This window comes from Oratosquilla oratoria, chromosome 34, assembly GCF_046742065.1.
Source record: "Oratosquilla oratoria isolate Oo_2021 chromosome 34, ASM4674206v1, whole genome shotgun sequence".
NCBI lineage: Eukaryota > Metazoa > Arthropoda > Malacostraca > Stomatopoda > Squillidae > Oratosquilla > Oratosquilla oratoria.
This window is the reverse complement of record NC_134810.1, coordinates 46,679,824-46,696,682: the sequence shown is the minus strand read 5'-3', so window position 1 is coordinate 46,696,682 and position 16,859 is coordinate 46,679,824. Positions and strand designations below refer to the sequence as shown.

The 16,859-nt window shown below is 42.2% G+C and overlaps 1 protein-coding gene across 1 annotated transcript in view; it reads left to right on the top strand.

The window, feature by feature from the left end:
- The window catches only part of LOC143018292 (uncharacterized), a gene marked incomplete at its 3' end in the record, with an annotated part of 60,442 nt that overhangs the window by 26,156 nt on the left and 17,427 nt on the right, over positions 1–16,859 (top strand). The window contains 2 exon segments of the mRNA XM_076173625.1: positions 7,611–7,649; positions 13,641–13,700. Coding sequence (XP_076029740.1) covers positions 7,611–7,649; positions 13,641–13,700 — 99 coding nt within the window.

Genomic DNA, 16,859 nt, shown 5'->3' with positions numbered 1-16,859 from the left:
TGGGTGTAGATATGTCCCTGTCACTTGGCTACCTCCCTTATAAGAGTGGAAAAGCTCTTGGTAAAAAGATTTTTTACACTTTTTATGACCAGTAGTTTAATATCAAGACTAACTTCAGAGTTAAAGAAGAATGCATAGACTAAGGTGATCAGTTTCATGGGAGGGTACACTGGGGATGATTTAACTCCTTACCAGGCAACTTTATTTTTGAGGAAACTTTATTTAAGATTTTTGAGTATGTAGGGGATGGAATGGGTGGGAGTGGTTTCTGTGCCTTTGTTTTTTGGCTACCTCCCTTGTAAAGGGGAAAAAAAGCTGTTGGTATATGTATGTATTTTTCATATTGATTATGGAAATAACTTATATTTATCTATTTCCAAAATTGTTCTTGAAATTTTATTTTGAAGATACCATTTCCAGCTTTTTTTTTTTTTTTTTTTTTTCCTCCTACTTTTGAATCAAAATTATGTTGATGTTGTGATGCATGAGGTAGAATGAGTGGAGGGATAGGGGATGAGGTAGTATGTGTGAGAAAAATTTGACGCAGCCCGAAGGGATTTCTCCCAGTCTTTTCTGCATGAGGGGACAGAGAGGGTGGGGTTGCTGATTTAATGAAGTGGCCTTAATGTGGACGTGCTCCTGTCACCCAGGAGGTGCAAGATAAGAGGGAGGGTAGGGGTGGAGGGGAGTGGAGTGTATTAGGGACGGAATGGGTGGGAATGTTTTTCATGCCTTTGTAAGGGGGGAAGCCTTTGGTATATGTATATTATTATCTTGTTTTGCAATTGATAAACCTGGATTTCCAGTGAATGAGAAGTGTAGTGGAGGAAGCATGTTTTAGTCAGGTGCATCATGTCAACACCAATGTCGTAAATCCTCTTCCTCTTCACTCAAGAGAGAATAGCCATCATCAAATGAACTTGCACTCTCATCTGTAGTACCCAAGCTTCTGATTAAGGGTCCGTCAGGGGCAATTATTCGAAAAAAATCTGGTACATGAACGAATTTTAGGAAAACATTTAAAAAGAATCTCTATGATGTTGGCAACACTCCTACAAAGTTATAGAGCTGTATTTCGTTTCTATCTTTTTATACAGAATAAAATAGATAAATTATTGGCAACCTCTGGCAACCCCATTGCGTATCAAATATTTTGTATATTGGAATAGCGTTAATTTTTTCTATAGCCATTTTGTTTTTTGCTACGGAATTGTGTTTATGGAGGTATTTAGCAACTCCTCCCACAAGCGTAGATCCAGAAATAGCACACATCAGGGCATCAGTACCCATCCAAACGTCAAAGTAAGGTCACGTTCTTTTGAAGCTCTCACCGTGCTTCATATTTTTGATTCCTCACTGTAATTTCTTGCGGTAATCATGGCAAGATTGACGAAAAGCCAGCGAGCAAGGAGGAAGAATGCAGTGAAGGCCCTTGCGTGCCAGATGAAGAAACGAGAAGGAAAAAAACAAACAAACGAAGAGGACAGCATCCAACAATGTTGGTTATAAAGAAGGATTTGTTGTTCCTCTTCTTGAAGAACCCTACACCCATATTCATAAGTCTGCCCTCGAAAGAAGAGACAAGAAACGAGAGGAGAAAAAAGTGAAAAGTAAAAGTGGTAAAGTGACCAAAAGCGGGGACTATGGGGCTGGGGCCTTTTAAAAATGTCGCGCAAAATTTAAATGCCTTCTCATGTACATTTAATGTTTTTGTTCTTTTTGTTGTTATTTCTTCGGTTGTTCTTGATGGATTTTTGTCATTTTTGTTTCATTTGAAAGATAAAATTATGCTCTTTATTTCCTATATTAAAAAATAAAAGAATTTTTTTTATTTTTTTCTATTTATGAAACCTGAATTTTGCAGCATCTTTGAAATGTTCAGAAAAGAAAATTCACAAAAAATCAGAGGTATAAGTTTGGTCAAATGTACAATATAACAAATATTCCCCAGAATCTAAGCTTGCAATATATACCAAGCTTAATTATGTGGAAGGATTTCCATATGATTAATTACAGCTTCATTAAACTTCATTATAACTTCATTATATCTTCACTACACTTTATATATACATGTGAGGAATACAATACCCAGGGGAATTATAGACAAATGTAAATGGTAATTATACCTAAGTTCATCAAAGAGATTCAAAAAGTTATAGGACATGCTCCCTTATAAAGCAACCTGACGATCCCTTAAAGCTTCATATTCATTCTTGTCTTCAGAGCTCAACATCTGGGCATAATTTATATACACAAAGTTAGTGCATGTGCTCAGGAGCTATGAAACGGCTTTATTTGACTGATACCTTATTACTAACAAATGCATCCTGAGGCGGAAGAGACACTGCAACCAGATGATTCACTGAATATACTCGTTGATGGCTGAGAATGGCCTTAATTCAATTATTATACTTGTCTGTCTTTTTGAAATATTATGTTTGGGTGATATACTAGTAAGTGTTGAGATAGGTAAACATGTAGTGGAGTGGAAGGAAGTTTCCTCAAGGATAATGCGAATGAAGGTGAAACTGGGAAAGGATGTGGGTTTTTGTAAGTGCATATGGGCCTGGCATTGAGAAGAGCATAGAAGAAAGGGAGGCTTTTTTGCATAGATTTAAATGAGTGCATAGAGGGATTAGGGTCAATGTAATAGTACTGGGAGACCTTAATGCTAGGGTAGGAAATGAACCAATTGACGGAGTGGTTGGGAAATATGGAGTTCCAGGAAAGAATCGTAGTGGAGAGTTGATGGTGATGTCTCTTGAAAGAGAGTTGATAGCAAATACAGTGTTTCGGAAGAAAGTCAAGCATAAGTACACATGGGAGAGGGTGGTAGAGCATTAACAGACTATGTAGTGGTAGATAGGAGTATAATAGGAAGAGTTAAGGGTGTACATGTGCTAAGGGGAGAGAGGGGGGAATATCAGATCATTTTTTGGTGGAAGGTAAGTTGAGAGTGGAGGATAGATGGAGAAAGAGGAAAAGGACAAAAGGTAGGGAGGTGCTTGAGTGAACTCTTAAAATGAAAAGGAGGAGTACAACAAGAAGCTGAGAGAGGAGTGGGAGGGAGTGAAGGATAGAGTAGAGCTAGGAGTGAGGAGGAATGGGGATGGTTCAAGGAGGGAGTCACAAAGTGTGCAAAGATGGTGTGTGGAACAAGAAGGACAGGAGGAAATAGAAGGAAGGGTAGTGAATGGTGGGATGAGGAAACAAAGAAGGTTGTAGAAGAGAAGCGAGCTTTCACAAATTGGTTACAAAATAGGATGAGGGAGTCATATGAGAGGTACAAAGAAAAGAAAAGAGAAGTAAAGCACAAGGTAAAGGAGGCAAAGAGGAGAGCAGATGTGAAGTGGGGTAAGAGTATGACAGAAAATTATGAAAGTAATAAAAAGATGTTTTGGAAAGAAATTAAGAGAGGAAGAGGAGGCGAATCAAGTAGAGAAGAAAAGATAAAAGGTGCAGATGGAGAGATGATAATGGAAGAGAAGGCAGTAAGGGGAAGATGGGCAGAATAATTTAGGGAGTTGCCAGATGTGAAGGAGGATAGGGAGGGAAAGATAGTTGCAGTGGGAAATGCTAAGAAAATGACCATGATGAGTGAGGAAAATGGAGGAAAAATAAGGAAGGATGAAGTGAAGGCAGTTAAGATGATGAAAGCAGGTAAGGCACCTGGTCTGGATAGATGCCATGCAGAATGTCTATAAAAAGGAGGTACTGTTATGGTGGACTGACTGGTGAGGTTATTTAATGTTTGCTGGAGAGAGGGAGGAGAGCCTGTATAGTTACACTTTACAAGAGAAAAAGGGACAAATGTGAGTGTAGTAGTTTCAGAGGGATTAGCCTGTTAAGTGTAGATGGGAAGGCTTATGGAAGGATCTTGATTGAGAGGATTAGGAGAGGAACAGAGGGAGTAATTGGTGAGGAACAGTGGATTTAGGATGGGTAGAGATTGTGTAGATCAGATCTTTGTGGTAAGACAGATATGTGAGAAAGCTATAGAAAAGGCAGAGGATGTTTTTTGGGATTTCATGGATCTGGAAAAGGCTTACGACAGTGTAGACAGGAAGGCACAGTGGGAGGTTTTGTGGATATACGGTATAGGAGGAAAGCTAGGAGCTGTCAAGAGTTTTTATGAGAGTAGTAGAGCTTATGTCAGGATTAGAAATGGAGAGACTGAGTGGTGCGAGGTAAAGGTGGGACTTAGTCAGGGATGCGTTATGTCACCCTGGCTGTTCAACTTATACATGGATGGGGTGGTGCGAGAGGTAAATACAAGGGTGGTGGGTCAGGGATTGGAGATGTTTAAAGAAAAAGGAAAAAAGTGGGAGGTGAGCCAGCTGTTGTTTGTTGACAATGCACTTGTGGCAGGATCGGAGGAGGGATTGAGGAAGTTGGTGACAGAGTTTGGGAGAGTGTGTGAAAGAAGAAAGCTGAAGATAAATGTGGGCAAAAGTAAGGTAATGAGATGTACAAGGGGTGAAAGTGGCAGCAGACTAGAAGTGAGCATTAACCACTTCATGCCGGGCCTAAATCTCGCGGGCAGCATTAGCTGCCAGACGTACGATGTTGCGTCATAATACTCGCATTATAGAAAATAAAGTCGCTGCTGTATCGATTGTTCTCTTTCACCCGTGAATTTTGAAAACCAGAAAATATGATGAAGCCAGTTTACAGAGTATGAGGGTCACGCAGGTACAACTACATAAAATATAATCAAGACGCTGATATGGCATCCTCGCGTACCCACTTGCTCCTCATGACGCCTACGTAGGCGTCACCATATGGAAGGGTTTAAGGGAGAGCGACTGGAGGAAGTGGATAGTTTTAGATACTTGGGTGCAAATGTGGCAGGAAAAGGTGGAATGGAGGTGGAGGTAGAATGTAGTTTGAGAGAAGTGAGTAAATGCCTTGGTGGATTAAAAAGTGTAATGAGGAATAGACATTTGGAAATGAATGCTAAGAGGAGACTGTATGAAGGAGTGATTGTGCCAACAGCACTGTATGGGGCAGAAACATTGAACATAAGAGAGGAAGAGAAGAGTTTGAATGTGTTTGAGATGAGATGTCTGAGAAGTGTGATAGGGGTTACTAGGCTAGATAGAGTGAGAAATGAGGAGGAGAACAGGGGTGGAAAGGGAGTTGGGATATAGAGTTGATGAAAGAGTATTAGGATGGTTTGGACACATGGAAAAAATGAGTGAAGAAAGATTAGGAAAAAATGAGTGAAGAAATATTAGGAAAAAATGAGTGAAGACAGATTAGTAAAAGAGGTATGGAAGGCAGATGTGGAGGGAGTGAACATGAGGGGACATCCTAGGAAGAGATGGATGGGGTGAAGGGGGCTTTGGGGAAGATGGGAATATCTGTTGAGGAAGGATGGGAGAGGACAGAAGACGGATGAATGGAGAATGGTCGTATATGGATAAAGTTGTGATGCATGAGGTGGAATGGGTGGGGGGTGAGGTAGTATGTGTGAACAAAATTTGATGCAACCCGAAGGGATTTCTCCCTGTCTTCTTTTATGCATGGGGGGACGGAGTGGGGGAGTCGCCGATTTAATTAAGCGGCCTTGCTATGGATGTGCTTTGCCTTGCGACACTGCCTCTGACCCAGGGCAGTGGACAAGGTGCAGGGATGACCCGTCATCCAGGAGGTGCTAAGATGGGAGGGAGGGTGGAGGGGAGTGGAGTGTATTCGGGGATGGAATGGGTAGGAATGATTTTATCCCTTTTTCTTTTTGGCTACCTCCCTTGTAAGGGGGGAAAAAGCCTTGGTATATGTATGTATGTTTGAGTGAGTTTACTCATTATACTCCGAAAAAGAAAAATTGGGTGAAGACGAGATTACTCGTCCTTGCCGGATAAGGGGTTAACATTTCTGCTTTTAAAAAAAAAGGGGGGGGGGGTCTCACTTTCTAATTCGTGGTAGCAGGATGGTGAGATTTGAGAGTGCATGGGGTGAAATTAATTTTCTCCTTTTTCTATTTGACATGCTTTGCAAGTAATGGACATTTGTATGGGGGGGGGAGAGTATTATTAATAATATGTTATTTGTTTACTTATGTTTGTTGAGACATTCTGCTGATTAACCTAAGTTGGAATAGGAAACACAGGAGTCTTAGTCTGAGTTTATTCCTGACTTGTTTTGAAAATATGCCTTTTCAAAGGATTTTTTTTGTTTATTTGGGGAGTGGGGGGATGCGGTGGAGGCAGTTGTTGGGATGATGAGAGCAGGTGGGGCGCCTGGGTTGGGTAGATGTCATGCAGTGTGTCTGAAGGGGGAAGTGCAGTGATGGTAGACTGGCTGGTGAGGTTGTTTAGTGTTTGTTTGAGAGAGGGTGGAGGGCTGGAAGAGTGCCTGTGTAGTTCCACTTTACAAGGAAAAGGGGGACAAGTGTGAGTGTAGTAATTTTAGAGGGATCAGCTTGTTAAGTGTAGTTCGAAAGGCTTGTGGGGAGTTTTGATTGAGAGGATTAGGAGAGACAGGGAGTAATTGGTGAGGAACAGTGTGGGTTTGGGAATAGTGGGGGTTGTGTGGATCAGATTTTTGTGGTGGAACAGATGTGAGAAAGCTTTAGGAAAAGTAAGGATATTTTTTTAGCTTTTATGGATCTGGAAAAGGCTTATGACAGGGTAGAGAGGAAGGGATATATGAGGTAGGAGGAAAGCTTTTAAGAACAGTCTAGAGTTTTTATGAGAGTAGTAGAGCTTATGTTAAGATTAGAAATGGAGAGAGTGATTTGATTGAGGTAGTGGTGGGACTTCGTCAGGGATGTATTATGTCACCCTGGCTGTTCAATTTATACATGGATGGGTGGTGTGAGAGGTAAATGCAAGGGTAGTGGGTTAGGGATAGGAGATGGTTAAAGAAAATGGAGAAAAGTGGGAGATAGGCCAGTTTATTGCTTGCTGACAACTCTACTCTTGTAGCAGGATCAGAGGAGGGATTGAGGAAGTTGGTGACAATTTGGGAAGGTGTGTGAAAAAAGGAAATTGAAGATGAATGTGGGCAAAAGCAAGGTGATGAGATGTGCAAGGGGAGAGGGTGGCAGCAGATTGGAAGTAAGTATTAAGGTAGAGACTGGAGGAAGTGCAGATGGATGGATGGGGAGGCATTGGGAGGGAGGGGAATGTCTGTTGAGGTAGGATGGGAGAGGACAGAAGATAAGGGTGAATGGAGAGTGGTTGTGTATGGATGATACTGTGATGCATGAGAGGGAGTAGGTGGGGGATGGAGGGATGAGGAAGTGTATGTGAGAAATGAATTGACACAGCCTGAAGGAATTTCTCCCCGTCTTCTCCTTTTCTTCATGAGGGGACAGAAAGAGGAGGTTGCCAATCTAATGAAGCAGCCTTGCTGTGGATGTGCTGTGTCTTGCTACACTGCCTCTGACCTAGGGCAATGGGCGGGATGCAGAGATGGCTTGTCATCTGTCTGGGAGATGCTAGAGTGGTGGGGGGATGGGAGTGGAGTGTTTTGGGGGATGGAATGGGTGGGAGTGGTTTTATGCCCCTTTTCTTTTTTTTGGCTACCTCCCTAGTAAGGGGGGGAAAGCCTTTGGTATACGTGTGTAATTTATTTGTGTGTTTATATGTATATATTTTTTTTAGAATGCTTTCCACGAAAGCAGATATGAAGAATGATTCAGAGTAAGTACAAGTGTGGCATTTTTAGTAGTTCAGTATATTTCCCTTATTAGAGCTTTCTTAGATGCTTTCATCCAAAAGCTTCCTCAGAATGGTGAGCTGGCCAAAACATGTCCCCCCTTGATCCCACACTTATTAAAAAAAAAAAAAAAAAGAGGCTCCTTGTAGTCAAGTAGTGAAGCAAGACACCACACATTCACGGCAGGGACTTATGGCAGAAGATGGCTCATCCCCACCACTTCATTTATATAGCAACCCTCCCTCCTTGTCTCGTGATGAGTAAATAGAGAGGATGAAAATGAATCCCTTTATGCCTTATCAGTTCATCATTCATTTACAGTCTTTCTCCACTTGCATCCATCTCCTGCCTAGTGGTCTCTTGCAGTCTCCTTTATTCTTATGTTCTTATGTATGTTATGTTCTCACCTGCCCCAGCTCAACACATGATACCCTTTTGCCTAAGGCTTCACCCCATTTTTTATCTTCCTTCTCAAATTAACTTCATCTACCTCTGCCGTCCACATTCTTTTTGCTAATCTCTCTTCCTTCTTTGTATATAATCCCTCCCCCCCCCCTTTTTTTTCCTCTCTCTCCTCTCCTCTCCTCCACCTAGTCGTAATATATGGGAAGGGAGCTATGCTTGTGGTAACCCTTTTTGTATCTCTCCGCATCAAGTTTTATCTTAAAATCTTGTATAGTGTTTGCACATACTGTTTTGTTGTCTAATTTGTTCTATGTATTTAATGCTGTGTGTGGGAAACTGTTCCTTTTCAAGTTTTTTATATAATTGTCCTTTTTCAGCTTTTTTCCATGTCCTCTTGTATTACCATTGTCCTACACTAACAAGTCATTCCTGTCTAAAACTTCCATTCCTTTCGTTATTCTGTAGATAGTCAGCAAATCTCCTCTTTCTCTTTTTTGTTCCAAAGTTGGTAGATTCAGTTTGGACAGTCTTTGCTCATATGTTAGTTAAAGAGAGTCGATGCTAGTTTGGTTGTCGCTCTTTGTATTCTTCCTAGTTTTATCATATTCTTTTTGGGACGAGAATTATGCTCCTAGTGACCTGCTTTTGTATATCTCCGCATCCAGCTTAATCTTAAAATCTTGTATAGTTTTGGCACTCACTGTTTCCCAGTTTAGTTTGTTCCAGACATCAATCACTGTGTGGATAGTTTTTTCAAATCTCTTCTGTAACTGTCCTTCTTTAGTTTCTCATGTCCTCTTGTTTCTCTTCTGTCATCTCTCTCAAGAACTTCCATCCCTTTCATAATTCTGTAGATAGTCAGCAAATCGCCTCTTTCTCTTCTCAGTTCCAGTGTTGATACATACATACATACATATACCAAGGCTTTTTCCCCCATCCAAGGGAGGTAGCCAAAAAGGGAAAGGCATAAAAACACTCCCACCCATTTCATCCCTAAATACACTCCACACCCCTCCCTCTCATCTGAGCACCTCCTGGATGACGGGTCATCCCTGCACCCTGCCCACCGCCCTGGGTCAGAAGCAGTGTCGCAAGACACAGTACATCCACAGCAAGGCCGCTTCATTTAATCGACGACCCCCCTCTCCGTCCCCCTTTGCATATAAGGCGAGGACGGGGAGAAATCCCTTCGGGCTGCGTCAAAATTTACTCACACATACTACCCCGCCCATTCCTCCTCATGCAGTCACAACATCATCCATATACAACCATTCTCCACTCACCTGTCTTCCAGTGTTGATAGATGTAATTTATCCAATCTTTGCTCGTATGTCAAATTTGAGAGTGTAGGTGCCATTTTTGCAGCTGCTCTTTGAATTTTTTCCAATTTTTATTTATTTATTTATTTTTTATTTATTTATGTTATTATATTATTAATATTTATTATTATTACTATTATTATTATTATATATATATATATATATATATTTTTTTTTTTTTACTAGGTGCCCATAGACAGCATACTCCATTTTAGGTCTTATCAGTGTAATTAATATGTTCTTTACTATTGCTAAATTCATGTATTTGAAGACCACTTTCATTGATCTTAATAAGTTAAAAGTCTCCAACGAGTTTGATATGTTTATCAAGTGTCAAGTCACTTGAGATAATTACTCCAAAGTCCCTTTCTGAGTTGATTTTTGTACCCATTTTATATTGACCTGATATTCTATTTTTGCTTTTTCCAAATTCCATTATACTGCATTTCTTAATGTTAAAGTTTACTTCACACTTCTGACTCCATTTCCATATTTTGTCTAGATCTCTTGTAGCGATCTGCAGTCGTCTTCTGTGATTACTCTCTTTAGTAGTTTGACATCAGCAAAGAAGTTCATGTAACATTTCACTCCCTCATCCATGTCATTTATATATATGGTAAACATTAACCCCTTCAATACGGGCCACATCGCACGTCTGGCAGCATTAGCTGCCAGACGTGCGATGTTGCGTCATAATACTCGCATTATAAAAAATAAAGTCACTGCTCAATCGCTCGTTCTCTTTCACCCGTGAATTTTGATAACCATAGAAAATATGATGAAGCCAGTTTACAGAGTATGGAGGTCACGCAGGTACGACTACAATAAATATAAGACAACGAATTCGGCATCATCTCGTACCCACTTGCTCCTCATGCCGCCTACATAGGCGTCACTGTATGGAAGTGGTTAAAGGGGCCAATACAGAGCCCTGCGGGATGCCACTTATCATATCTTCCCAGTTTGAGCTTTTGTCTCTAAGTACCACTCTCATTTTTCTCCTACTTAAGAAATCTTTCATCCATTCCAGAAGCTTACCTTGTATTCCTCCTATTATTGAATTTTTTCTTAGTAACTTTTTATGTGGTACTTTGTCAAAAGCCTTGTGCAAGTCCAAGAAGGCGTTATCTGCCCAGCCATCTCTTGTATTATTTCTATTAATCTTGAATAAAAACATATTAAGTATGTGGTACATGATCTTCCACTTCTAAAACCAAATTGTTTAGGATTTAGTATTTTATTCTCTTCCAAGTGTTTGATCCATTTGTTTCTGATAACCTTTTCGCATATTTTTGTTACTGTTCTTGTCAGGGATACCGGTCTGTAAACTACAGACCGATATCCCTTTATGTATTGGTACGATGTTTGCATTTTTCCAATCTTGTGGTACCTTTCCTTTGAGTGAGAAATCTATTATCTTGTGTAATTCATCCATCAGTTCATCTATACACTCTTTAAATATCCACTTTGCAATTCCATACGGTCCATGTGATTTCCTAATGTCTAGGTTTTTTATTTGATCTCATATCTTCCTGTGTGTGTGGGGTATACATGTACCCCATAAGCATGCTTTTGTGTAAAGTGCAAAGTTTATGCATGGTAGAGTTTTGTGGTAGTTGATCTAACACAATGGTCAGAAAGGCCACAAAGGGTCACCAGGTCACCTCTGGTCACTCCCTTGTGTAAATACTGTCTGCCCCAAGCGGGCAGGCCAGTCAGTTAGTTCTCTGTACTCAACTTGTTACACATCACTAGGCCTTCGCAGTCAGTCCCCCACTTGGGGATCATGCCACATCTGCCTCAGACACATGTATCTGCACTAGAATAAATCATACAAATGAAACCGCATCACTTTTTCCCTATGTCACATTGCCCAAGTAACACACATGTTACAACTGTATCTGCCAGCTCTTTCCACCCCCACCCCTCATTTCTTTGTTTATCACTATCCATCCTTGGAATCCCCACTGTACTCCAGAAACTCATCTCGAATAATTGTAGAAATGAATCAGAGAGCAGGGGTGGAAAGAGCCTTCAGATTTGATTTGGGCATATGGAAAGTAGAGCAAAAAGAGCGTGGGAAGTAGAAGTAGAAGATAAAGTGAACTGCAGGAGAAGACCAAGAATGAGGTGGAGGGACAGGGAGAAGGGGGCATTGGATGCAGGAGGAATGTCTGTTGGTCAAGAAAGTGAGAAAAAGGTAGGAGTGAATATAGAGTAGAAGGAAATGGTTGAAGAAATAATGCAGCTGAAAGGGATGTTCGTGTTGTGTGCTCCATAAATTTCTTCAGTGAATGATGGGGTAGGTGTAGCTATTGAATAAATCAGCTGTAGATCTTGCACCATGGTATGGAAGCAGTCTTGCTGCATTGTCTTTGACCCAAGCAGTGTGACAAAGGATGATGACCCATTATTCATGATGTCTAAGATACGAGGGACAGCAAATATGTGTAGAGTAGTTGTATGCTTCAACTTGGCCACACTCCTCATACATACATACATACATACATATACCAAGGCTTTTTCCCCCTTCCAAGGGAGGTAGCCACAAAGGGAAAGGCATAAAAACACTCCCACCCATTTCATCCCTAAATACACTCCACACCCCTCCCACCCTTACTCTCATCTGAGCACCTCCTGGATGACGGGTCATCCCTGAACCCTGCCCACCGCCCTGGGTCAGAAGCAGTGTCGCAAGACACAGTACATCCACAGCAAGGCCGCTTCATTTAATCGGCGACCCCCCCTCTCCGTCCCCCTTTGCATATAAGGAGAGGACGGGGAGAAATCCCTTCGGGCTGCGTCAAAATTTACTCACACATACTACCCCACCCCCCCAACCCCCCCACCCATTCCTCCTCATGCAGTCACAACATCATCCATATACAACCATTCTCCACTCACCTCTGTCTTCCGTCCTCTCCCTTCCTTCCTCAACAGACATTCCCCTCTTCCCCAAAGCCCCCTTTACCCCATCCATCCACCTCATCCTAGGACGTCCCCGCTCATGTTCACTCCCTCCACATCTGCCTTCCATACCTCTTTTACTAGTCTTTCTTCACTCATTCTTTTCCATGTGTCCAAACCATCCTAATATTCTTTCATCAACCCTCTCTCCCAAATCCTTTTTCACCCCTGTTCTCCTCCTCACCTCCTCATTTCTCACTCTATCTAGCCTAGTAACCCCACCATACTTCTCAGACACCTCATCTCAAACACATTCAAACTCCTTCTCTCTTCTTCTCTTATGTTCCACGTTTCTGCCCCATACAGTGCTGTTGGCACAATCACTCCTTCATACAGTCTCCTCTTCGCATCCATTCCCAAATGTCTATTTCTCATTACACTCTTTAAACCACCAAGGCATTTACTCGCTTCTCTCAATCTACATTCTACCTCCACCTTCACTCCACCTTTTCCTGCTACAATTGCACCCAAGTATCTAAAACTATCCACTTCCTCCAGTCGCTCTCCCTTAATGTTCACTTCCAGTCTACTGCCACTTTCACCCCTTGTACATCTCATCACCTTACTTTTACCCACATTTATCTTTTGCTTTCTTCTATCACATACTCTCCCAAACTCTGCCACCAGCTTCCTCAATCCCTCCTCTGACCCTGCCACAAGTGCAGTGTCGTCCGCAAACAACAGCTGGCTCACCTCCCACTTTTCTCCATTTTCTTTAACCATCTCCAATCCCTGACTCACTACCCTAGCATTCACCTCTCGCACCACCCATCCATGTATAAGTTGAACAGCAGGGCGACATAACGCATCCCTTGACGACAGTCCCACCTTTACTTCAAACCACTCACTCTCTCCATTTTCCAATCCTAAACAAGCTCTACTACTCACATAAAAACTCTTGACAGCTCCCAAAAGCTTTCCTCCTATCCCATAAATCTGCATAACCTCCCACAGTGCCTTTCTGTCTACCCTATCATAAGCCTTTTCCAGATCCATAAAAGCCCAAAAAACATCCTTCCCCTTTCCTATAGCTTTCTCACATATCTGTCTTACCAAAAAGATCTGATCTACACAACCTCTACCCGTCCTAAATCCACACTGTTCCTCACCAATTACTCCTTCTGTTCCTCTCCTAATCCTCATAAGAAAAAAAAAAAAAGAGCCTTTGGTATATGTATTATGTCTGTAAATGCATTATCAGATTGGATTTAACCAGAAATCTTTTATTAGCAGAAATAATCTGTCTTTAATAATTTACGCAGATTTATATTTTAATTATTTCAGGAGCAGTCAAGATAATTCAGAGCAGGAATTGGAGGTTAACTCCGAAAGTACATTGGACCCGTGAGTACTGTACACATATTTTAATATTTTCTTCTCCTATTTTAACTTTTAAAAGATGTTTTGGAAAGAAATTAAGAGAGGAAGAGGAGGCGAATCAAGTAGAGAAGAACAGGTAAAAGGTGCAGATGGAGAGATGATAATGGAAGAGAAGGCAGTAAGGGGAAGATGGGCAGAATATTTTAGGGAGCTGCTTAATGTGAAGGAGGATAGGGAAGGAAAGATTGCTGCAGTGGGAAGTGCGAAGAAAATGATAGTGATGAATGAGAAGAATGGAGGAGAAATAAGGAAGGATGAGGTGAAGGCAGTTGTTAAGATGATGAAAGCAGGTAAGGCACCTGGTCTGGATGGATGCCATGCGGAATGTCTGAAAAAGGGAGGTACATTGATGATGGACTGGTTGGTGAGGTTATTTAATGTTTGTTGGAGAGAGGGTAGAGTGCCGGAGGACTGGAGGAGTGCCTGTATAGTTCCTCTTTACAAGGGAAAGGGGACAAGTGTGAATGTAGTAGTTTCAGAGGGATTAGCTTGCTGAGTGTAGTTGGGAAGGCTTATGGGAGGATCTTGGTTGAGAGGATTAGGAGAGGAACAGAAGGAGTAATTGGTGAGGAACAGTGTGGTTTTAGGACAGGTAGAGGTTGTGTAGATCAGATCTTTGTGGTAAGACAGATATGTGAGAAAGCTATAGGAAAGGGGAAGGATGTTTTTTGGGCTTTTATGGATCTGGAAAAGGCTTATGATAGGGTAGACAGAAAGGCACTGTGGGAGGTTATGAAGATAAACGGGATAGGAGGAAAGCTTCTGGGAGCTCTCAAGAGTTTTTATGAGAATAGTAGAGCTTGTGTCAGGATTGGAAATGGAGAGAGTGAGTGGTTCGAGGTAAAGGTGGGACTTCGTCAAGGATGCGTTATGTCACCCTGGCTGTTCAACTTATACATGGATGGGGTGGTGCGAGAGGTAAATGCAAGGGTAGTGGGCAATGGATTGGAGATGGTTAAAGAAAATGGAGAAAAGTGGGAGGTGAGCCAGTTGTTGTTTCTGGACGACACTGCACTTGTGGCAGGATCGGAGGAGGGACTGAGGAAGTTGGTGACAGAGTTTGGGAGAGTCTGTGATAGAAGAAAGCTAAAGATAAATGTGGGTAAAAGTAAGGTGATGAGATGTACAAGGAGTGAAAGGGGCAGTAGACTGGAAGTGAGCATTAAGGGAGAGCGACTGGAGGAAGTGGATAGTTTTAGATACTTGGGTGCAAATGTGACAGGGAAAGGTGGAGTGAAAGTGGAGGTAGAATGTAGATTGAGAGAAGCGAGTAAATGCTTTGGTGGATTAAAGAGTGTAATGAGGAATAGACATTTGGGAATGGATGGTAAGAGGAGATTGTATGAAGGAGTGATTGTGCCAACAGCACTGTATGGGGCAGAAACATGGAACATAAGAGAAGAAGAGAGAAGGAGTTTGAATGTGTTTGAGATGAGGTGTCTGAGAAGTATGATGGGGGTTACTAGGCTAGATAGAGTGAGAAATGAGGAGGTGAGGAGGAGAATGGGGGTGGAAAGGGAGCTGGGAGATAGGGTTGATGAAAGAATATTAGGATGGTTTGGACACATGGAAAGAATGAGTGAAGAAAGACTAGTAAAAGAGGTGTGGAAGGCAGATGTGGAGGGAGTGGACATGAGGGGACGTCCTAGGCTGAGGTGTATGGATGGGGTGAAGGGGGCTTTGGGGAAGAGGGGAATGTCTGTTGAGGAAGGACGGGAGAGGACAGAAGACAGGGGTGAATGGAGAATGGTTGTATATGGATGATGTGGTGATAGCATGAGGTGGAATGGGCGGGTGACGCAGCCCGAAGGGATTTCTCCCCGTCCTCTCATTTTATGCAATGGGTGGACGGAGAGGGGGGGTCGCCGATTTAATGAAGCGGCCTTGCTGTGGATGTGCTGTGTCTTGCGACACTGCTTCTGACCCAGGGCAGTGGACAAGGTGCAGGGATGACCCGTCATCCAGGAGGTGCTAAGATAAGAGGGAGGGTGGAGGGGTGTGGAGTGTATTCAGGGATGGAATGGGTGGGAATGATTTTATGCCTTTTTCTTTTTGGCTACCCCCCTTGTAAGGGGGAAAAAGCCTTGGTATATGTATGTATGTTTTAACTTTTGTAACACATATACATATACCAAAGGCTTTTTCCCCCTTCTAAGGGAGGTAGCCAAAAAAAACAAACATAAAAACCACTCCCACCCATTCAATCCCCAACATACTCCACTCTCCTCCACCCCCTTTCCTCCCTCTTCTCTTGGCACCTCCTGGATGACAGGTCATCCCTGCATCTTGTCCACTGCCCTGGGTCAGAATCAATGTCGCAAGACACAGCACATCCACAGCAAGGCTACTTCATTAAATAGGTGACCCCCCCCTCTGTCCCCTCTGTCCCCTCTGTCCCCTCATTCAGAAAAGGAGAAGATGGGGAGAAATCCCCTTGGGATGCATCAATTTATTTCTCATACATACCCATATCCCCCACCCACTCCCCCTCAATATATATATTTGTACATTCCATAAGCTTCTTGTTTGGTTTTCTTAAGTTTAACACAGAATTTGATGGCATAACATTGCTCCATGTTTCCCTGCATCTTGACAAGTGTTCACAGATTGGCAAACCGAATCAGACTGGTTCCACCACATTCACCGCTGTACTCAGACCTACAAATATAGAAAGTTGCCAGTTAGTCATGTTATAGAATGTATGTGTCTGAAGAAAGGAGGTGCAGTTATGGTGGACTGGCTGGTGAGGTTATTTAATGTTTGTTTAAGAGAGGGTAGAGTGCCAGAGGACTGGAGGAGTGTCTGTATAGTTCCGCTTTACAAAGGAAAGGGGTACAAGTGTGAGTGTAGTAGTTAAAGAGGGATCAGCTTGTTGAGTGTAGTTGGAAAGGCTTATGGGAGGATCTTGATTGAGAGGATTAGGAGAGGAACAGAGGGAGTAATTGGTGAGGAACAGTGTGGTTTTAGGACAGGTAGGGGATGTGTAGATCAGATTTTTGTGGTAAGACATATGTGAGAAAGCTATTGGAAAAGGTAAGGATGTTTTTTTTGGATTTTATGGATCTGGAAAAGGCTTACGACAGGGTAGACAGGAAGGCACTGTGGGAGGTACTGCAGATATAT